A 24,747-nucleotide genomic window follows, 5' to 3' on the forward strand; every position below is an offset into this window, starting at 1 on the left:
CATATGGGATATATTGAGCATGGTGATCAGATCATGATATGAATAAACATAACAGTTTAAATAATGTACCAGTAAGGCCTTCTCGCAGACCACCCTCAACCCCCCCCCCCCCCGGGCTACATGCCTGCCCACAAGCATAAAGAAATTACAAGTATTAGAAAGACTTTCTCATTACTTTATTTTCCAGATCACCAGACTGGGCCACAGCAACACATGGCAGGGGATGGCTAGTGTATAATAAACAAGCAACCAGTAGCTGGATTTTTAACTGTAGTTCTTCCTAATAATGCACACAGATACCCACTGTAGGAGGTCGGGAATTAGAAAACAAAGATATATAGTATCTTTGTTTACACAGTAAACAGAGGGCTAATTAGGAATGCATAGGGAAAAAATAAACAAGCTAACTAAGCTCATTCTAATATATATCAAAACCACAGACCTCAAAAAGCAGGACCCAAAGACCAGAATAGTACAGAAAAATACTGTCTTCAGATCAGAGACAAAAACAGAACAAAGAAGCAGTAGAAAAGCCTAACTGTGGTTTAGGTGGACCCAGTTAACTAATTAGCAATCATAAAAGTCTGAACCTTCTACAGTCTTCTCTTGCTAATGAGCAGACCTTTGAAAAGCCTTCCCAAAACAAGAGGGGGGAAAAACAGGCACTTTGAGAACGTTACGTGATCCTTGGTTGCTTCGTGAGCACAATCAGATCCTCGGCAGTTACAAAAAGTATTTCACAAGCCGACACAAAAGAAAAACATACTTCCTTCACAATTGCCAATATGAAATGCAGCTCGGATAACGTACCCAAAGGAACGGCACAAAAGTCCTTGGAAAGTTAAGAAAGGGAAGCAAATCGGAAAAGAAACAAAATATGTACTGTGTTAGTAAATATTTTAAAAATATGTACGCACGTATTTATAAATGTTAAATATCACTGACTATTTCTGGTTTTTTTTTAATGCTGGTAGCATTTCAAGGACACTGAACACTCTTTGATACCTGTTTTTGGTTTCCTCCTCCCTTCAGTGTTATCAAGACTTTCTTTTAATCCTGTTTAATCATCCGTCTGCTATAGGGAGTGAAAGCTCATATCTTGTGAAGAGGAAATCCAACTCGGTAGCAACTGCAGATCTCCACAAGGACATTGCTCTGCAGAAGTATTCCCCTCCTCTTCAAAGGCAGTGGAACTCAATTGTAAGTCAAGTAGTTTGAAATCGGTATGAATTGTATCAGTGTTATGTTTGTATGGCGTAGGAGGTATATCTGTAAAGGATAAAAGGAATATGTCACCACTTCCTGAGCTATCTTGGTTCACAGTTTAGTGTTTCAGTAATTTTTTTTGTTGTACCCCCAAATTGCTGAGTACTGTAGTTAGGTCTAAACTAATCTATATATATATATAAATGTTCTGTGCGTAATGAGTACCCTAAAAACAAAAGAACCAATGAACGAAATCACACCAAATTTGGCAACAAAACATCTCACAACACAAGAAGTGACCATCTCTCAAAAAATATGGTTTTGTCATTTGGGAGTTGTAGTTGCTGGGATTTATAGTTCACCTATAAGCAAAGAACATTCTGAACCCCACCAACGATGGAATTGAACCAAACTTGGCACACAGAACTCCCATGAGCAACAGAAAATACTGGAAGGGTTTGGTGGGCAGTGTCCTTTGGTTTGGGAGTTGTAGTTCACCTACATCCAGAGATCATTGTGGACTCAAACAATGATAGATCTCGACCAAACTCTACAAGAATACTCAATATGCCCAAATGTGAACACTGGTGGAGTTTGGGGAAAATAGAACCTCAACATTTGGGAGTTGTAGTTGCCGGGATTTTTAGTTCGCCTACAATCGCAGAGCATTCTGAACCCTACCGACGATAGAATTGGGCCACATCTCCCAGACAGAACCCCCATGACCACCAGAGTGGGCTAGAGCAATGCGTGGCAGGGGACGGCTAGTATAATATATTGTATATACATATAATATTTATAATATTATAATTTATTTATTTATCCTGTCAGGAGCAACCAGACAGTTGTATTACATTTTTAACAAAACAAACAAGCAGACAAAATGTAATGCAATATAATGCTAATAATATACTGTAATGCAATGCAATATAATACTAATTAAGAGTATGTGTAAGTAAGAGGATGTGGCTCTTAATGAGACATGCCACATTATCACAGGGTGTCTGCGCCCTACACCACTGGAGAAATTACACTGCTTAGCCGGTATTGCACCACTTGACATCCGCCGGGAAGTAGCAGCCAATAGTGAAAGGACCAAGGCAGAGACATCTCCAGCTCATCCCCTGTTTGGGTATCAGCCAGCACATCAACGACTTAAATCTAGAAATAGTTTTCTACAGAGACACTCGCTGGAACACCTCAGCAAGCGAGAGTCCAAAAGTGGCAAGCTCAAACCCAGAACCTCAACCAATGGCTGATACCAAATGAGAGACTCCCCTCTGGGCACATAGAGGACTGGGCGACTTGGAAGGCACTGAACAGACTGCACTCTGGCACCACGAGATGCAGAGCCAACCTTAAGAAATGGGGCTACAAAGTGGAATCCACGACATGCGAGTGTGGAGAAGAGCAAACCACTGACCACCTGCTGCAATGCAACCTGAGTCCTGCCACATGCACCATGGAGGACCTTCTTGCAGCAACACCAGAAGCACTCCAAGTGGCCAGATACTGGTCAAAGGACATTTAATCAACTACCAAACTCACAAATTTTGTATTTTGTCTGTCTGTTTGTTTACTTTGTTCTGTTAGAAATGTAATATAATTGATTGATTGCCCTGACCTGAGAAATAAATAAATATAATACTAATAATATAATGCAATGCAATACAATACTACTACTAATAATATGATATTATAATTACATATTTATATTACATGTAATGTTACTAATAATATTACAATATAATGGTATAGTTTATTTTTTTTATTTATCGTGTCAGGAGCAAACCAAACAATTTTATTGCATTTTAAAACAAACAAACAAACAAAGCACAAAGTTTGCAAGCTTGGTAGTTGATTAAATGTCCTTTGACCAGTAGCTGGCCACTTGGAGTGCCTCTGGTGTTGCCACAAGAAGGTCCTCCATTGTGCATGTGGCAGGGCTCAGGTTGCATTGAAGCAGATGGTCTGTAGTTTGCTCTTCTCCACACTCGCATGTCGTGGATTCCACTTTGTAGCCCCATTTTTTAACCAGTGGAAAGGACTTAAAACCCCCCAAAAGATAAATGATGAAAAGATAAATGACACACAGAAAAAAGGGAAGGAAGAGGGAGGGAAGGAAAGAAGGGGAAAAGAAGGGAGGGAGGGAGGGAGGGAGGGAGGGAGGGAGGGAGGAAGGAAGGAAAGACGGAAGGAAAGACGGAAGGAAAGACGGAAGGAAAGACGGAAGGAAGCATGGAATCAAAGAGCAAAGAAAGGAAGGAAAGAGGTAGAGAAGGAAGAAAGGAGAGAAAGAGGAAAAGAAGGATGGAAAGAAATTGGTAGAGAAAGAAGGAAGGAGATAAGGAAAGGAAAAAAAGGAAGGAAAGGGGGAGCGAAGGAAGAATAGAAAGAGGGAGGGAGGGAAGGAAAGCCAAAAGGAAGGATGGAAGCAAAAAGCAAAGGAAGGAAGGAAAGAAGCAGAGAAGGAAGAAAGAGAAAGGGAAGGAAAAGAAAAAGGGAGGAAGGAAAGAGGTAGAGAAGGGAGGGAGGAGAGAAGGAAAGAAGAAAAGGGAAGGAGGGAAAGAAGGAGAGAAAGAGGGAGGGAAGGTTAGCCACAGCAGCACGTGGCGGGTACAGCTAGTAAATATTATATGTATATACAATATATTATATTATATTATATTATATTATATTATATTATATTATATTATATTATATTATATTATATTATATTATAAACATAGCACAGGACACAAGGTGGAACTGTCTTCTGCCCCCCTCTCTTTTCACTCTGGCCCAGAACGGCAGTTGGTGCAATGTAGACTCATATAATCCAGTTTGAATCAGATAATCTGGACTGTCTATGGTTGTTTAGAGGGGGCCTTAGGCATACACCTTATATGTTATATATCCAAAAGCCCTTCGAGAACAAGGGAGTCTATTGAAATTTGAATGGAAGTGTCAAAGACTCATGGAAAGTTAGGCCACTTCCACACAGCTGAATAAAATCTTAGGGCCCTTCCACACAGCCCTATATCCCAGAATATCAAGGCAGAAAATCCCACAATACCTGCTTTGAACTGAGTTAGTATTATTTATGTATTATTATTATTATTATTATTATTATTAATAATAATAAATAAATAATTTGTGTTTAGACAAATTGTGTAAATTAATTTTGTGTTTAGACTTGGTCTTATCTCCAAGATTTTGTAATACAGGTGTTCCAAAATTTGGAAAAAAAATCTAGAGAACTTGTAGTCCCAAGCATTTTGGATAAGAGATACTCAACCTATATATGCAATGGCTCTTCACCGACTGATCTTGAGTTGAAGCATCTAGCCTATGCATAATGTATGCACATTTGTCCTGAAATGTCCAAATGACCTATAAGCATACATGTCTACTTTTTGCTACTGCTGCCTGCTCGCTGCCTGCCCAGTTTAACTATTTGAATACATGATTAGCAAGTGACAATATTTCCACTATTGATACTGCAATGCAAGCCTAATGTTTGCAATTTACACTGTAAATCTATTCATATACTCATATCTGTAATGTCTTGGTAATATCCAGGGAGCTGGATCACAGTATGAACCATTAAGGAATCAGAGAAGAAAAACGATGTCTTCAGAAGAATCAAATAGTAAGCAAAACTGTACAGAAGGTTTTCATATTTAAATTCATGATTATATATGTATGCGTTAAACTCTGTTCGCGGTCTAATAAAAATATCCAGGAATGTATCGTATATACTCGAGTATAAGCCGACCTGAATATAAACCGAGGCACCTGATTTTACCACAAAAAACTTATTGACTCAAGTATAAGCCGAGGATGGGAAATGCAGCAGCTATGGGTCAGTTTCAAAATAAAAATAGATACCAATAAAATTACATTAATTGAGGCATCAGTAGGTCGACTGTTTATTAATTAATCTATATATATATATAAATGCTCTGTGCATAATGAATACCTTAAAAACAAAACAACCAATGAACGAAATCACACCAAATTTGGCAATAAAACGTCTCACAACACAAGGAGTGACCATCACTGAAAAATTATGATTTTGTCATTTGGGAGTTGTAGTTGCTGGGATTTATAGTTCACTTACAATCAAAGAGCATTCTGAACTCCATCAACGATGGAATTGAACCAAACTTGGCACACAGAACTCCCATGAACAACGGAAAATACTGGAAGGGTTTGGTGGGCATTGACCTTGAGTTTGGGAGTTGTAGTTCATCTACATCCAGAGACTACCATGGACTCAAACAATGATGGATTTGGACCAAACTTGGCGCGAATACTCAATACACCGAAATATGAACACAGATGGAGTTTGGGGGAAATAGACCTTGACATTTGGGAGTTGTAGTCACTGGGATTCACAGTTCACCTACAATCAAAGAGCATTCTGAACCCCACCAACAACAGAATTGGGCCAAACTTCCCACACAGAACCCCCATGACCAACAGAAAATACTTAAGGCCATTCATCGATAGATAGATAGATAGATAGATAGATAGATAGATAGGGAGTTTATAGTTCACCTACAATCAAAGAGCATTCTGAACCCCACCCACGACAGAATTGGGCCAAACTTCCCACATAGAACCTCCCACGACCAATAGAAAATACTCAAGGCCATCCATCCATAGATAGTTTATAGTTCACCTACAATCAAATAGCATGATAGAATTGAACCAACCGGGACATACAGGACTCCCATGACCAACAGAAAACACTACAAGGGTTTGGTGAGCATTGACCTTGAGTTTGGGAGTTGTAGTTCACCTACATCCAGAGACTACCATGGACTCAAACAATGATGGATCTGGACCAAACTTGGAACGAATATTCCATATGCCCAAATATGAACACAGATGGAGTTTGGGGAAAATAGACCTTGACATTTGGGAGTTGTAGTCACTGGGATTTATAGTTCACCTACAATCAAAGAGCGTTCTGAACCCCACCAACGACAGAATAGGGCCAAACTTCCCACACAGAACCGCCATGACCAACAGAAAATACTTAAGACCATCCAGTCCAACTTCCTTCACCAGGGCATGAAAACGTAATCAACGCCCTTCTGACTAAGAGTCATCCAGCCATAGATATAGATAGATAGATAGATATGATTCACACAGAGAGAGATACAGTATCATAGATTTGTAAGTGACCCCTAAAGAAGGACAATTCTATGTTGCATGTTCCAGAGTAGGCAAAACAGACAATCTCCACATCAACACTGACAAAGAAACAGCAAGAAATACTATTTACCCACAAGCAGAAATAAATTACATATATTAGAAACCAACACTTTCTCATTACTACATTTTCCAGATCTACAGACTGGGCCACAGCAACGTGTGGCAGGGGACAGCTAGTATTTACATAAAACTGTAAGATAAGACTTTCCAACTCTGACTAAACCATTATTTTAACCTTCTTCAATGTACATGTGTTTACATATCCTTCCAATAATAATAGAGTAAAATAATAAATGTAATAATAATAAAATAATAAAGCTAACCAATAATAATAAGAATAAGAATAATAGAGTAAAATAATAAATAACCTTGACTTGAGTATAAGCCAAGGGGAGCATTTTCAGCCTAAAAAAGGGCTGAAAAACTAGGCTTATACTCGAGTATATACAGTAATTAAAAATCAGTCAAAGTCTCTGATATGAAAATATGCAGAATCAAATGACCATTGAGTTTAGTTTCTTCTGCAAGCCTGAACACACCTGAATCTACATATCCCACACCTAAATATAAGTATTACACATACAAAATGCCGCTAGGTGATTCTCACAGCTGAACTGTGTTGCTCAACTGTCAAGTAGGAGAAGCAAGGAAGCTGTTCTACGGCAGAACTCTTTCCTGATGCTAAATATATTATTCAGCAAGATTGCAATACCCTCATGAGCAAAGCTATCTGTAGATCTGCTCATAGCTGCTGAGCAATACTATGATAATGTTGTTTTGGGCCGTTTAAAACTGCAAAACAGATTGGAAATGTGAACACAATCTGGCAAGGTTTTGAGTTCATTTAGCCTTCTGTTTTCTTTTTGCCAAGATATCTCGGTTTTTGCCCTCCCTGAAATCCCTTCTGGTGGATGAGTTAAGATTTGAACCTTAAACCATTTACATGGGCAAGATGTATCCTATCACTGGTATAGAATCATAGAATCATAGAATCAAAGAGTTGGAAGAGACCTCATGGGCCATCCAGTCCAACCCCCTGCCAAGAAGCAGGAATATTGCATTCAAATCACCCCTGACAGATGGCCATCCAGCCTCTGCTTAAAAGCTTCCAAAGAAGGAGCCTCCACCACACTCCGGGGCAGAGAGTTCCACTGCTGAACGGCTCTCACAGTCAGGAAGTTCTTCCTAATGTTCAGATGGAATCTCCTCTCCCTGACCCCACTGATGGGAAAAGGGTGTAAATTAAAACATACATTGTTTGCAGAAATGTATTTTTGTATGTGTACATTTTTATATAAAAATATCCTTCCCTCTTGCTCTCATGCAGAAATGTTGTATATACTCAAGTATAAGCCAACCACAAAAAAAACTGGGAAAACATATTGACTCAAGTATAAGCAAGGGTGGGAAATGCAGCGGCTACGGGTAAATTTCAAAATAAAAATAGATACCAATAAAATTACATTAATTGAGGCATCAGTAGGTGAAATGTTTTTGAATATTTACATAAAACTGTAATTTAAGATAAGACTGTCCAATTCTGATTAAACCATTATTCTAACCTTCTTCAATGTAAATGATCTTATGTATCCTTCCAATAATAATAAAGTAAAATAATAAATGTAATAATAATAATAGAGTAAAATAATAGAAATGTAATAATAACAGTAATAATAGAGTAAAATAATAAATGTAATAATAATAATAATAATAATAATAATAAAAAGACTCTGGCACAAACCACTGGTAGTCCCAATGGTGATCGGCAGACCGGGTGCAGTGCCTAAAGACCTTGGCCTGCACTTAAACACAATCGGCACTGACAAAATTACCATCTGCCAGCTTCAGAAGGCCACCTTACTGGGATCTGCACGCGTTATTCGCCGATACATCACACAGTCCTAGACACTTGGGAAGTGTCCGATGTGTGATGCAATACAATAGCCAGCAGAGTGTCTGTTGTGGACTCATCCTGTTGTGTTTCAAATAATAATAATAACCCTTGTCATTGGCATAGGGCTTAATTGCTTCTATGATGTTGAGAGCTGTGCTGGCAGTAGAGTAAACTACTAGCAGGTTGAACCAAGCCAGAGTGGTCTCAACTGAGAAGTAGAACTAAGTGCACCCAACCCATTTAAATATGGTGAAACAAACTCTAAAGAAGTCTATACTGGCTCGGTCATCGCCCAGGATAATAAGGACCGTGGCGAGTGCTTCTCCTTGGCACCCGTCGACAAGTGGGCTACAGGAACCAGGACCCACTGCTGAGTAACCAGGGCATGGGCCTGTAGGGCAACTGAAAGCAAAACAACTACAGAAGCGGCAGAAGTTGTGTCCGACGTGTGATCATAATAATAGAAACGTAATAATAACAGTAATAATAGAGTAAAATAATAACTGTAATAATAATAATAATAATAAAGTAAAATAATAACTGTAATAATAATAGAGTAAAATAATAAATGTAATAAAAATAGAGTAAAATAATAAATGTAATAATAACAATAGAATAAAATAATGTAAATGTAATAATAACAATAGAATAAAATAATGTAAATGTAATAATAATAATAATAATAATAATAATAATAATAATAATTTAATATTAATACTAGGTGCAGTGCCTAAAGACCTTGGCCTGCACTTAAACACAATCGGCGCTGACAAGATTACCATCTGCCATCTGCAAAAGGCCACCTTACTGGGATCTGCACACATTATTCACCGATACATCACACAGTCCTAGACACTTGGGAAGTGTCTGACGTGTGATCCAATACAACAGCCAGCAGAGTGTCTGCTGTGGACTCATCTTATTGTGTTTCAAATACTACTACTACTACTACTACTAATAATAATAATAATAAATAATAATAATAAATAGAATAAATTAATGTAAATGTAATAATGACAATAATAATAGAGTGAAATAATATATGTAATAAAAGAGAGTAAAATAATACATGTAATAATAATAATAATATAACAGAATAAAATAATAAACAACTTTGACTCGAGTATAAGTCAAGGGGGGCTATTTCAGCCTAAAAAAGGGCGGAAAAACTTGGTTTATACTTGAGTCTATATGGTATGTGGTTCGTCCATGTTATCAGAATTGTAAGGCAATTTTCCAACTGCATGGTTGTTTGATTGATCAATCAATCAATCAAAAAAATCAATATGTCATCCAGCTTTTACCCAATAAATGAAATTCATATAGTGCATGTCTTTCCTAAATAAATGTTTCTGCCTTTTATTTATTTTCCACTAGAAGGTATATCGAAATTCCAGCCAAAAGTAAAGCGCTCAGACAGTTCCTCTTCATCCATTTCTGACAAGGAATATATAAAGTCACTAGACCTTTCATCTAATGAGCTGGAGGACATCGATGGTCTCAGTCAAAGTTCTTGCTTAACGACTCATCTGGAACATTTGGAAAAATTGGAGCTTCATCAAAATGCTCTTTCAGGCATCCCAGAACAACTGTGTGAGGTTAGTCTACATGAGCAGGGCAACCTAGAGCTCCTCATGCAATTTATCCATATGGGAAAAAAATCCCCAGCAAAATAATCCCGTTGAGGGGTGTCATCCTACTCTCAAAGAAGGCATGTTGTCATACTTTACTTTAGCAGTTTCAAAGATCCGTTTTAAAAATTACTTTTTAAAACCAAGTGTGACCTTCTGGTAACTTTCAGTTTTCCTTGATGATAACTGTTTCTCAAAAGCAAAATATTTGCTATACCAAAATTATATCTCTTTCTGTTTTCCTTTTAGACATTGAAGTGTTTGAGCTATCTAGATCTGCACAGCAATCAGTTTACTACTTTTCCTCCATACCTGTTGAAAATGCCTTGTATAGCACACCTTGATGTTTCACGCAATGACATTGGCCCATCACTAATTTTGAATTCAAAGATTGTCTGTACAACTCTGAAACTACTGAATTTGTCCTACAACCAGTTGTCATGCATTCCTGAATGTCTTGCCAATGTTGCAGAAAAACTGGAGCACCTTGTATTAGAAGGGTAAGAAGAGCACATCGTTGTTTGCATAGTAGTTTCTGCAACACTGAAGGAAATCCAGTTGTAAATGGAGGCTTACAATTATACTTATCCCCAAATGATATTCTATTTTTCTCTTCTGTAGCTTGATCTTCCATTTGCCCTTGAAGAAAACCAACACTTGTTCTTTTCTGTTCTATTTCCCATTATAAGTATGGCTATGATTCCTCTTGGTAACCCAAATTCCAGTGTTAACACATTATCTTTGCATTTACATCATGTACCGACAGTAGATCTAATTCTAGCTGCTTAGCTGTGGGTGTTTCTTTTATTGTTGTTTCTAAAGTTTTGAATGTGTAGTATACAAACAGGAGAAGTAAGGAAAAGAAAAATAAGACGATTTGTTTCATCTTATGAAGATTGTAAGCATGAAAGTATTAGATTATAGCCCATAATTTTCTCCTAGAGGCAGGTAAAAGCAAACTTGGGCTGAATCCCTAAATCCCAGGATTTGATCACAGAATATCTACTTATCTCATATTATCGGTCATATAATCCAGGGCCCTTCTACACTGCCATTAATCTCAGGAGGAACTGGGATATTTTAACCCAGTTCTGGGATTGAGGCTCCACATCCTCCCACAACCTTGAGCGTTCCCTAGAGAGTTGGCTACATGCCCTCCTGGGTCAACCAGAAATTGACCTGGGAGGGCAGGGAGCCAACCCTCAACCCCCCCCCCCCTCATTCCCTCCCAAAACTTACGTGCGGGACCTGGCTGTAGCCACAGGCTCCTCCATAGAGAACTCCTGGCGCAGTATGGGATACATATGGAAGGAGGAAGAGGGATTTCCCTACCCCCCCCCAACTTTGGACGTGTCATTTTCATGTGCCAGAAGCTCTATCTGGAGGAGCCTGTGGGTGTAGCCGAGCCCCTCACATAAATTGGGGGGAGCTGGGAGGGAAGGGGGTGGATCCCACTACTTTGCAGTCTTTGAGCCCAAAGAACTGGGATTGCTGGGAGAATTGACCTCCGGGATTGCAAAAGCAGTCCTGGGGATGAATCCCCACAGGGCCCATGCCTGGAAAGATTCGGACCTTAGATTATGGTCCGGATCTTTCAAGGTATCTAATTAATACAGAGTAAACTGAGAATTTCCAATAATTTGGGTTTACTTGAGGTTTCACTTGGGGTTCTTCCAGAGATTTGAGATGCTTCCAGACCCATCCCCTTCCCTCCCAGCCCCCCACCCCACTTACGCGAGGAGTCTGGCTGCAGATACAGGCTCATCCAAAGAGAGCTTCTAGCACCTGAAAATGACATGTCAGAAGTTGGGGGGGGGGGGGGGGGGGACGGGACGGGACGGGACGGGACGGGACGGGACTAGGAGTTTGAAAAACTTGCTTCGGTGAGGGTTCAATCCTCCCCCAACCCAGTTTTTCCAGGGGGGGTGTCTATATGGCATCATAGCAATCTGGATGGCATGCAGCCACCCCAAAGCCCCCCAAAACAACCCTTTTTTAAAAAACAAAAAAAAAAAACAACCTTACCCGCCTGCCATTAAGGTACTCCTTGCGTTCTCCTGGTAATTTTCTTCCTTGCCCCCCCCCTCCCCCAATCTCCAGGCATATCATTTCTTCATGCCAGTAGGAGGCAAGGAGTACCTTAATGACAGCTGGGTACTTTAAAAAATAATAATGTAAGGGCTGATTTTGATGCTTGGAGGAGAGGTTGGGCACCATCTTGGACCTTCGGGCTCCAGGAGCCAAAAAGTTTCAGAATGGCAAATGGGGACTGACTCCTGCATAGTTCTGGTTGGTCCTTCAACTACTCAGGGGTGAGTCCCCACAGCCCCAATACCCCATTAGACCCAGGCCTTTCAGGAAGGCTTGGATCTAATGGGGTATTTAATTAATTCGGAATAACTGAGGTTGTTCTGAATTAATGGGGTATTTAATTAATTCGGAATGACTGAGGTTGTTCCGAATTAATTAGTTTTTACCAGGGGCATCATTATTTAATAAAACTTATTAAAATGTTTTATACAGAATAGAGTTTATTGATTCATTATTTGGTGATGTTTGCGAGGAATGGAAACAAATGACAAAAATATGGGTTGTTGTAGGTTTTTTCGGGCCATATGGCCATTTTCTAGAGGTATTCTCTCCTGACGTTTCGCCTGCATCTATGGCAAGCATCCTCACTACCTCTGAGGATGCTTGCCATAGATGCAGGCGAAATGTCAAGAGAGAATGCCTCTAGAACATGGCCATATAGCCCGAAAAAACCTACAACAACCCAGTGATTCCAACCATGAAAGCCTTCGACAATACATTGACAAAAATATGTTGGGATGTGGGTATGGTGTGCTGGCTTTTAGTCTCCAGCACTTTTTCAGTTTTTAGCATAAAGCTTATTCTACTTTCATTTCTCTTGTTTTATCTTCTCCTAGTAACAAACTTTCAGGCATATTCTCACCTATATGCTTAAAAGAACTGAAAGTTTTAAACATCAGCAAGAATGCCGTATCATTCTTGGTTGAGAATTTTCTGAAGGAATGTTTGAAATTGGAGACGCTGAATGCTGGGATGAATTTGCTTGGTGAGTACACAAACTTTTGATCAGGCTCCATCTGGCAAATCAGCCTGCCTGTACAAACAATAACCAATAATTCTGGCAAGATGTGTTGATTTTCTATTATTTCCCCAGAGTTGCACCATCGAAGGCCCCTTCTACACTGCAATATAAAATCCATATTAGGTTGTTGTAGGTTTTTCGGGCTATATGGTCATGTTCTAGAAGCATTCTCTCCTAAGGTTTCGCCTGCATCTGTCGCAACCATCCTCAGAGGTTGTGAGGTTTGTTGGAAAATAGGGAAATTGGGTTTATATATCTGTGGAAGGTTCAGGGTGGGAGAAAGAACTCTTGTCCGTTGGAGCTAGGTGTGTATGCTTCAATTGGCCACCTTGATTAGCATTTGATGGCCTAACAGTTTTTAGGTGGTGTTATTGTCTAATGTTTTAATGTTTATTGCTTTGTTTTATGAGTTTATTTATTGGGTTGCTGTAGGTTTTTCCGGACTATATGGCCATGTTCTAGAGGCATTTTCTTCTGACGTTTCGCCTGCATCTATGGCAAGCATGTTTTTTGAGACGTGATTTGATGTGCCTGATTGTTTACTCTCTGTTGTTTTGCTGTTGTAATTTTTGAGTTTTTTTAATACTGGTAGCCAGATTTTGTTCATTTTCATAAACAATCGGGCACATCAAATCACCTCTCAACAAGATTCCCCCAGGCACTTCCAAGCCATTAAATGCTGATCAAGGTGGTTAGTTGAAACAGTCACACCTAGCTCCAGCAGACAAAAGTCCTTTGTCCCACCCTGGTCATTCCACAGATATATAAACCCATTTTCCTACTTCCAACAGACCTCACTCACTACCTCTGAGGATGCTTGCCATAGATGCAGGCGAAATATCAGGAGAGAATGCTTCTAGAACATGGCCATATAGCCCGGAAAAACCTACAACAACCCAGTGATTCCAGCCATGAAAGCCTTCAACAATACTGTGTATTTATTGTTGTATTTGTTATGCTGTTGTTTTATTGATGTGTTGGGCCTTGGCCTCTTGTAAGCCACACCAAGTCCTTCGGGAGATGCTAGCAGGGTATAAATAAAGGATTATTATTATTATTAGGTGTGGCTTGTTGCTGCCTGGGAAATTCCTTTGTTGAGAGGTGATTAGCTGTCCCTGATTGTTTCTTGTCTGGAGTTCCCCTGTGTTTGAGTTTTGTTTTTTATTTACTATTATAATTTTAGAGTTTGTTAATACAGGTATCCAGATTTTGTTTATTTTCATGTTTTCTTCCTTTCGGTTGAAATTGTCCACATGCTTGTGGATTTCAATGGCTTCTCTGTGTAGCCCCACATGCTAGAGAGATTATCTGCTTTGAACTGGATTATATAGTAGTGTAATCCAGTTCAAAGTAAATAATTTGCATGATATGATTTGATAATCTGGGTTATATGTCAGTGTAGAAGAGGCCTAAGGCTCAAGAAGTATTTTGGTGAATTTGAAAGTTTGCCTTGTGACATTTCAGTGAACCAGTGTAGTTATTATTCATGGATCTTGTGACTGTTTTTGTTCACTATTTAAAAGAGTTTGTAAGTACTGGAAACAAATGATGGGTAAGATAAGTTGGGATGTGGGTATGATATATTGATATTATTATCTCCTCTCTTTTAGTTTCAGCTTATTTATTTTGCTATTTTTCTGGATTGTGTGTTTTTGAGATGACACATACCATTTGGGCTTCCGTGTGGCAGAGAAGGAACAGAGAAAAACCATAAATAAAAGAAGCCTCACAGTCTGAAGGCTTTCATTATTACTATGACAGCAACGTAGGAGGACTAAACTCCCACTTGTATTTTTGAAAAGAAAACCCAGAGTTATTGCTAAGTGCATCCAGTACCCAAAGGCAATACAGACGGTGTACTTCCAGGTACACAATGTTGTACTTGAAGTGAACCTAATATTGCTATGTTGCAAACAGAGAACTGGAGTTAGGAGATAATTATTTGGGCTATTTAGGGTATAGACACCTTCTCTGTTCAAGGAACATCTGTTCAGAGTCCTCTGTTGCTATGCACTCTAGGGTCCACTAAGACTGGATCTACTCTTACATATAATCCAGTTCAATGCAGATAATAATGATTCAGAAACTGGATTATATGGCAGTGTAGAGGGGGGCATAGTGTTGCTTGAAAAGTGTGACACACCCCCTTTTGTTAGAAAGAAGCTAGTGAAATGTTAGCAGAGGTATGTTGTGGCAAGTTCTTGGTAGTATGGGCATACCAAGCCACCTTGTCTCTCTCCTGAGGAATCTGTATAAGGACCAACTAGCAACAGTAAGAACTGACCATGGAACAACCGACTGGTTCAAGATTGGGAAAGGCGTACGGCAGGGTTGTATACTCTCCCCAACCTATTCAACTTGTATGCAGAACACATCATGCGATGTGCCGGGCTTGACGAATGCAAGGCTGAGGTGAAAATTGCTGGAAGAAACAAAAACAACCTTAGATATGCAGATGACACCACTTTGATGGCCAAAAGCGAGGAGGAGCTAAGGTGCCTTCTAATCAAGGTGAAAGAAGAAAGTGCAAAAGCTGGGTTGCAGTTAAACATTAAAAAAACCAAGATTGTGGCAATAAGAATGAGTGACAACTGGGAAATAGAGGGTGAAAACATGGAGGCAGTGACAGACTTTGTATTTCTAGGTGCAAAGATGACTGCAGATGCAGATTGCAGCCAGGAAATCAGGAGACGCTTACTTTTTGGGAGGAGAACAATGTCCAAACTCGATAAAATAATGAAGAGTAGAGACATCACACTGGCAACGAAGATCCGCATAGTTAAAGCAATGGTATTCCCCATAGTCACCTGCGGATGTGAGAGCTGGACCATAAGGAAGGCTGAGCGAAGGAGACAGATGCTTTTGAACTGTGGTGTTGAAGGAAAGTTCCGAGAGTGCCTTGGACAGCAAGAAGATCCAACCAGTCCATACTTCAGGAAATAAAGCCCGACTGCTCATTGGAGGGAAGGATATTAGAGACAAAGTTGAAGTAATTTGGCCACATCATGAGGAGACAGGAAAGCTTAGAGAAGACAATGATGTTGGGGAAAATGGAAGGAAAAAGGAAGAGGGGCCGACCAAGGACAAGATGGATGGATGGCATCCTTAAAGCTACTGGCTTGACTCTGAAGGAGCTGGGGGAGGTGACGGCTGACAGGGAGCTCTGGCGGGAGCTGGTCCAAGAGGTCACGAAGAGTTGGAAACGACTGAACGAATGAACAACAACAACAAATGTTGGACGAGAGGGCCTTCTCGGTGGTGGCCCCCTACCTCTGGAACGCCCTTCCTGGAGAAATATGACAGGCCCCATCCCTCCCCTCGTTTTGTAAGAGCATGAAGACCTGGTGGTTTAAACAAACCTTTGAGAATGACTAGTTCCAGCTCTGCCCCAGATGCTGTTGAAATTGGCCATATCTTTTTCTACCAATTACCCAGGTCGCATTCTTCTATTAGGCCCTGGAAATGTACAGCCATAGACTCTACCTAATTTCCCGAGCCCTCTAAAATTGCACTAGCCCGGCCCGGTATTTTAAACTGCCTTGAACAGGCAGGATTATTTTAAATATATGTGCTATTGTGGTTTTTAATGCTTATATTGTCTTGTTAATTTTATGTTTATGCTGTTTTCTTTGTATGTATTGATTATGTTACTTGGAAACTACTCTGAGTCCCCATGGGGAGATAGAGCAGTATATAAATAAAGTGTTGTTGTTGTTGTTGTTGGGGTTCCTCGTCCTATTTGTGCAATATACATAGATGATAAGTCTTTCCATATTGTGAAAGTGGTACTTCCGATGGGCTTACAATCAGCCTTTAGTGTTCACTAATTCTGTATCTAAGGATTCAGTTGTCCATGGTTTGAAACCCCCCTCCCCATATCCCTAAAACAAGTCTTGATTTGCTATTTTATGTAAGGAACTCCATTTTATTAGATCATTGTATATAATGGGATATGAACATCCACAGATTTTGTGGAATCCTGGAACCAAACCCCAGTGGGTACCAATGGCCCACCCCACCACTTTCTCAACCATCTAAAGGTTAGGTGAAACTAGGGCCCCTTCTACACTGCCATATAAAATCCAGATTATCTGCGTTGAACTGGATTATATGGCAGTGTAGACTCAGATAATCTGAAGAAGAGAAGGCTGAGAGAAGATATGATGGCCATGTATAAATATGTGAGGGGAAGTCATAGGGAGCAAGCTTGTTTTCTGCTGCTCTGATCATAGAATCATAGAGCTGTAAGAGACCATCCAGTCCAACCCCCTGCCAAGAAGCAGGATGACTAGGATGCAGGACAATGGCTTCAAACTACAAGAAAGGAGATTCCACCTGAATATTAGGAAGAACTTCCTGACTCTGAGAGCTGTTCAGCAGTGGAACTCTCTGCCATGGAGTGTGGTGGAGGCTCCTTCTTTGGAGGCTTTTAAATAGAGGCTAGATGGCCATCTGTCAGGGGTGCTTTGAATGCGATTTTCCTGCTACTTGGTAGGGGGTTGGACAGGATGGCCCATGAGGTCATTTCCAACTCTATGAATCTATAATCCAGTTCAAAGCAGATAATTTGGATTGTTTTCTTTGATAATCTGGATTATTTGGCTGTGTGGAAGGGACCTAAGGCTGTGTGTGTTATTGTCTACTTATGAGTTATATTAATTGTATTGTTATTTTGTTTATTGCTTGTTATTTTATTATTGCTTGTTGTTTTGATGTGTTGTTGGGCTTGGTCTCATGTAAGTATCAAGTCCCTTGGGGAGATGGTGGCGGAGTATAAACAAAGATTATTATTATTATTATTATTATTATTATTATTATTATATACATTGCCCTATATCTCAGGAGCTGATCCCAGATTATCTCATTTGAACTGGATTATATGAGTCCACACTGCCAAATAATCTGGGATAAGCAGATAACCTGGGATCAGATCCTGGGATATAGAGCAGTGTAGATCCAGCCTAATGGAAGGGGGGCAGTCTCTACTAACAAGTGTGAAATTAACAGAATATTTTAGAGTTGCATACCTTAACATAGGTAGTTAATCCATCTTTTCTTTAACAGATAAAACTGTGATCAAGGTATAGACTACTTCATCAAATATTACAGGAATTTACATATTTGATAACCGCCTTTCAGCATTGTTTGTTGTTCAGGCATTTTACTAACTAGTAAAATAACTACTTTTTTCTTTTTATGCTTTTAGATGCCATTCCTGATTTGTCATCTAACATAACTACATTAAAATTGTCGCAGAATAATTTTTCAGACATTCCAGAAGCAATCCTCCTTCTTCCACAGTACGTTACGGCATGTCTATGTATCTATAGCATCTGTTTGGAAAAGTTATGCGCAGCCTTCTGGTTCTCACACTAAACACTGAAAATCATTCCAGACACAAAAGCAAGACTCAGACCCCATCTGTGCTGCCATATAATCCAGTATTTGATCCAAGAGTAACTGCTTTGAACTAGATTATATGGCAGTGTAGACTCATATAATCCAGTTCAAAGCAGATAATCTGGAATCAAATCCTGAGATATAGGACAGGGTAGATCCAGCCTTATACTCTGGAAACACAGTATTCAGTTATTCTCCCACGCATCAGTATTGTGCGATACAGTTTTCCAATCTATATAAATAAAAATGTAATGCTCGTTTGTGGGATTAACATAACTCAAAAGCCACTGGACGAATTGACACCAGATTTGGACACAATACACCTATCAGGCCAACAAGTGACCATCACTCATAAAAACACAGTGGAAGAGACTTAAAAGGCAAAAAATACATTACAAAGCATCTGCAAAACCATACACACACACACACAAGCCGTCCCTTGCCACGTGTTGCTGTGGCCCAATCTGGTGATCTGGAAAATAAAGTAACGAGAAAGTGTTGGTTTCTAATATATGTAATGTCTTGACACTTGTGGGTAAACAGTATTTCTTCTTGTTTCAGTGTTGATGTAGAAATTGTCTGGTTTGCCTACTCTGGAACATGTAACATATCATTGTCCTTCTTTAGGGGTCCCTTTCAAATCTATGATAATATATCTGTCATATACATATATATGTTTGTGTGTGAATCACATATATCTATGGCTGGATATCTCTTTGTCAGGAGGGCTTTGTGTTTTCTTGTCCTGGTGAAGGGAGTTGGACTGGATGGCCTTAAAGCAGCATTTCTCAACCTGGGGGTCGGGACCTCTGCGGAGGTCATAAAGGGGTGTCAGAGGGGTCACCAAAATCATCAGAAAACACATGGGGGTTCTGTGTGGAAAGTTTGGTTCAATTCTATCATTGGTGGGCATCAGAATGCTCTGTGGTTGTAGGTGAACTATAAATCCCAGCAGCTACAACTCCCGAATGTCAAGATTCTATTTTCCTCAAACTCCACCAGTGTTCACATTTGGACATATTGAGTATTCGTATAGAGTTTGGTCCAGATCCATCATTGTTTGAGTCCACAGTGATCTCTGGATGTAGGCGAACTACAACTCCAAAACCAAAGGACACTGCCCACCAAACCCTTCTGTTGGTCAAAAGGGTTCTGTGTGGGAAGTTTGCCCCAATTCCGTCGTTGGTGGGGTTCAGAATGCTCTTTGATTTTGGTGAACTATAAATCCCAGCAACTACAACTCCCAAATGACAAAATCATTTTTTGAGTGAAGGACACACATTGGGTTGTTAGGTGTCTTGTGTCCAAATTTGGTGTCAATTTGTCCAGTGATTTTTGAGTTCTGTTAATCCCACAAACGAACATTACATTTTTATTTATATAGATACACACACACACACACACACACACATATACAAAAACAAAACACATACACACAGACTGGGCCACAGCAATGCATGGCAGGGGATGACTAGGTCCTTTAGATAGTTTGTATTTGACTTTGCATTCTAAGTGTCCAGTTTAGCATCATTATGTAGCAATTATATTAATGTTTCTTTCTTTTTTCTCCTTTAGTTTACGCTCAGTGGATTTAAGTAACAATAAGATCATAAGTTTACCTGGACCTTTGCACTGGAAATCTTCTAATTTAAGAGAGCTGCTACTGAACCACAATCAAATAAGCATCTTAGACCTAAATGAAAAACCTTTGTCGTGGTCTCGACTTGAGAAGCTACATCTGTCTAACAACAAATTAAAAGAGGTGATGTACAATTTTAACTCAATTTGGTGGTGCCTGGAAATGGTATTTTGACTTTTATAGTTAGAAAAAAAAGTATTCTCCATAAGGCCTGAATGTATCCTTTGGCTTGGATTCTACTGTTACGTGCGTTGTATGTTTACCTTCCCTTGCAACTCTTCAGCATCATCAATATAATTTGTGCTTCCTTTTTTCTATCTGCCACTGGATCTACTTTGCCCTATATCCCAGGATCTGATCCCAGATTATCTGCTTTGAACTGGATTATATGAGTCCCTGTCTATACTGCCACATAAAATCCAGATTATCTGATTTTAATTGGATTATATGGTAGTGTAAATGCATATAATCCAGTTCAAAACAGATCTGGATTATTTGATTTAATAATCTGGATTATCTGGCAGTGTGGATCCAGCCTGAGAATACACTGACAGATATACTGAGATAAGCAGATAATCTATGACCAAATTTGGGAATATAGGGCAGCGTACCTCCAGCCTTCATCATCTGAAAGCCAACTCTGACGGCTTTCCCAACCACCTGGAGCAAATATTTAGAGCCCTCTGAGCTTGACTTTTTTGAAGGAATTTCTGTCAGTACTGGAGCTGCTTCTATTACTATTGGATCATGGCTTCTTTACACTACAAGATCTTGTCTATTTCCTTTATAGCTTATCTTTCAAGCCCTAGTCTTTTCTGATTTCTTAACAGCAGTCTCCATTCTGAAGAATGATTGAGTCAAGGTATGGAAAATCTTTGACAATTTCAATACCTTTATCACCTACTTCACAATTGCGTAAACTATCTGCCGTCATTATTTTTATTTTCATAATATTTCTGTAATCCTTACTTTGTACATTGTTCCTTGACTTCCTCCAGTTATTGTTTGAAGTCTTCTATTTTCTGCTAGCAGTATGCTATTCTAGGCATGTCTTAAGTTGCTTTCATTCTCACACCTCCTTCTGAGTCTTTTCCTGTGTTACATGTGATTGCCTATGATTTTTAAAAAATCCTGTAGACTGACCAACACATGTTTTGGTACCTCAAATGTTAGACCCTTTCTGGGTATATTAAACCTACCTATTCCAAAAATGGCACCAATCCCCCCCCCCCCTCTAGTTTTTAAGGTGCAGAACATATGACATTTACCAGTTGCTATCTTCTCACCCATTGAAAATCATGATAACCATATCTAAGAAACTAGAACTGATTTAGCAAGTTGATGTCGCAACTCAGGATAGATTCACCTTTCCCAAGACACCACCACACACCAAGGCTGTAGGTTTTGTAGTTTATTGAGAAAAAAGCAAAATCAAAACAGAGAAATAAAGAAGTAAAGTTCAATGAGCAATACAGAGTCTTAAATGCAAAGGCAAAGTTCCCAAGTTCCAAAGGCAAATAACATGAAGCATAGTCCTTTAGCATTGGTTAAGCAAAAGTCCATGGCAGCAAGACAAAGTCTTCAAAAATCAGGGTCAAAATCAAAGTCCCAAAGAGACAGAAGCTTTCCGCAAAAGCCAAGGTAATTCCACAGAAGTTAACAGGGTAAAAGCAACATTGGACTGACAGAGAATGCCCTTCGAACAGATCATAAAATAAGTTTCCCCAACATAAAAGCATTACATTGACCTCTAGCTTCACACTTGTTGGCAAGGTGTGCGCTTCTCCGAACTCTTAATTGCAAATGGTCTTCTCTAATCAAATCTCCACTATCTTCAAGGCCGGTTAGCTCATTATCTTCACCCTGCCGGGCCTGGTCACCCTGGGAACCAAGAGGCCCGACACTCCCAGAAGGAGCCTCCACCTGGAGCTCTGAAGTTTCACTATCTTTATCTAAAGCCATATTCTTTTGTCTGGGGAACAGAAATACCGTCTCTTCTACAGAATCAACACTGTCTGGTTCAACTGCCTCACTAACAGGAACATGTTCAGAAATCTGTAACCCATCATCCTCCTCAGCCTGAGGAAACTCAGGTTCAGAAAGCTCAGACTCAGACTGAACCACAGCAGTCGATGCATCATATTTGCTTTTTCTGTTGTATCTAATTTATCATAGACATGTTGGTAGTAGGCATTTTTTTTAATCAGTTACTGCATGTTTTGCTGCTGATTTCGATAGTCGCTATTTGTCCCTGTCTATTTGGAGGTGTGATTTTCTCCATGTTAAAAATGCTTTGCTTCTTTTTCTTGATTGCATTTGTACACTTGCACTCCACCACCAGGTTTGTTGGTCAACACACTGACATCCTGGCTTTGTCTTTACCACAGTTGTTTTAGCAGTCAGGTGGATTTGGTTTACAGCATTCTTCCACATTTTATCTTCTGACTGGTCAGAGTTTACGTCGAAGTTTTTCACGGCAGCAGCTAGGCTCCCTGAGTGGTCTTTTAGTTTCCACCATTTGAATTTGGCTTGCCCAGTTTTTGTTTTTTTCTGTTGCTTCAAATGGCTCATTTGAATGTACAGAATGAGTAGCCTATGCTGCGGAGCTATATTTTTTTCAGATGGGACAACTTTTGAGTCTTTAAGGAGTTTCAAAATGATTCTTCTCACCATCCAATAGTCAATTTGGGTCAAGTGGCCACCCCTGGTGTATGTAACTAGCTAGTAGGCATGGTTAGGTCCAGTCGGAAACCTTGTAATTCGGAATAAATTCAGAAAATTTACCCTTTTGAAGCAATGTTGAACTTTTTTAGGAAACCGGAATTCCCTTTGTCCTTCCGAAGCTAGTCTCATTATTTTTCTTCCGATTCAGGAAGTGTGATTCTGGTCCCTGGCCTAGGCTCAAGCCAGAGAAGTCAGTTTTAAACCAGGGAAGGCTGAATTTCCACCTATTGCTTTCCCCGCTTCTGCCTCAAGCCAGAGAAGCCAGTTTTAAACCGGGGAAGGCTGAATTTCCACCTATTGCTTTCCCCGCTTCTGCCTCAAGCCAGAGAAGCCAGTTTTAAACCAGGGAAGGTTGAATTTCCTCCCATTGCTTTCCCCGCTTCTGCCTCAAGCCAGAGAAGCCAGTTTTAAACCGGGGAAGGCTGAATTTCCACCTATTGCTTTCCCCGCTTCTGCCTCAAGCCAGAGAAGCCAGTTTTAAACCAGGGAAGACTGAATTTCCTCCCTTTGCTTTTCCTGCTTCTGCCTCAAGCCAGAGAAGCCAGTTTTAAACCGGAGAAGGCTGAATTTCCATCTATTGCTTTCCCCACTTCTGCCTCAAGCCAGAGAAGCCAGTTTTAAACCAGGGAAGGTTGAATTTCCTCCCATTGCTTTCCCCGCTTCTGCCTCAAGTCAGAGAAGCCAGTTTTAAACCGGAGAAGGAAGGAATTTCCTCCGCTTGCTTTCCCTGCTTCTGCCTCAAGCCAGATAAGCCAGTTTTAAACCAGAGAAGGAAGGAATTTCCTCCGCTTGCTTTTCCCTGCTCCTGGAGTAAAACAACTACTTTCAAAATAAAGACCACCCACTGAAACAGGAAACGACACTTTCAAACCATTAACAAAAGGATTCGGAGGTCTCAGAAGTTTCAAAAAGTTTTGAACATTTTGTTCTGTGAAAATCGGAATTGACTTTAGAATCGAACCACCAAAACTCGAAATGAATTTTGAACATTTTTTTTATCAAACAAGCCTACTAGCTAGCTGTGACACCTTATTCCGAAAGTAAGTGTTAGCTCAGACCAAGTATTTTTGCCCATCTATGTTTTGGGTACCAAGGCCGTTTCTTCCTTGATATTGTGCATAGCCATCCTGCTGTTGCCCTACATAGCCATTTAAGTCTCCTTCGAAGATTATATACTCCAAGGGTGGAATTAACTGTAGGCATGCATCCAGCTTGATCCAGAATTCATCTTTTTCAGTATCAGTGCAGCTAGTCTGTGAGGCATAGCATGAGATGATATGGGTTGTCTTGTTGTCGGATGTTATTTTCATAGTCATGATGTGATCATTCAACTTTTTGAATTCATTGACTTTGTTGTGTTCATCTTCACCGTTTGATTGATATTCTTAATCCTGCACAAATTCATTTTTTTTAGGATAACATAATATTATTTTCAAATGCCTTATTTTTCTGTCTCTCCAGATTCCCCCTCAGATTGGGTTTCTTGGTAACTTGACATCTTTTGATGTCAGTCACAATCCTGAGTTAAGATGTTTTCCTGATGAAATGGGGAAGTTGTCCAAAATATGGGACCTGCCTTTGGAAGGGTTACAGCTAAATTTGGATTTCAAACATGTTGGATGGAAAGCAAGGGACATTATAAGGTTTGTTTCCTATCAATTGTCATAATTGTGTATGTTGACTGTTACTGTGACTGTTTAAAACAGGGATGAGAAACTTCTGATTCTGCAAATGCTTCTGAGTGATGAATGGCATCACTCTGACTATATTGCCCAAGGCTTTACAAGCTTTAGATTTTGAAATCAAACAGCACCTGGATGACTACAGTTCTTTGCGCCTGGTTTATAAAAAGAGAAAATCTATATCAAGGGTTTTCTTATCACATTACAGTGGCCCTCTAGATCCACAGGGTTTGGTTTTTGAATTCTGCATGGAT

General features: G+C 39.7%; 1 protein-coding gene across 2 annotated transcripts in view; it reads left to right on the plus strand.

Moving 5' to 3' along the window:
- The window catches only part of LRRK2 (leucine rich repeat kinase 2), a 158,627-nt gene that overhangs the window by 72,056 nt on the left and 61,824 nt on the right, over nt 1-24,747 (plus strand). For both annotated transcript variants that reach the window (XM_067468805.1, XM_067468806.1), the window contains exons 21-28: nt 1,082-1,200; nt 4,768-4,837; nt 9,683-9,903; nt 10,186-10,436; nt 12,864-13,012; nt 18,255-18,348; nt 20,024-20,210; nt 24,273-24,454. In XM_067468805.1, the coding sequence (XP_067324906.1) occupies nt 1,082-1,200; nt 4,768-4,837; nt 9,683-9,903; nt 10,186-10,436; nt 12,864-13,012; nt 18,255-18,348; nt 20,024-20,210; nt 24,273-24,454 (1,273 nt within the window). The remainder of the gene's footprint in view (nt 1-1,081; nt 1,201-4,767; nt 4,838-9,682; nt 9,904-10,185; nt 10,437-12,863; nt 13,013-18,254; nt 18,349-20,023; nt 20,211-24,272; nt 24,455-24,747) is intronic.

The sequence above is a fragment of the Anolis sagrei genome, chromosome 5, assembly GCF_037176765.1.
Source record: "Anolis sagrei isolate rAnoSag1 chromosome 5, rAnoSag1.mat, whole genome shotgun sequence".
Lineage (NCBI taxonomy): Eukaryota > Metazoa > Chordata > Lepidosauria > Squamata > Dactyloidae > Anolis > Anolis sagrei.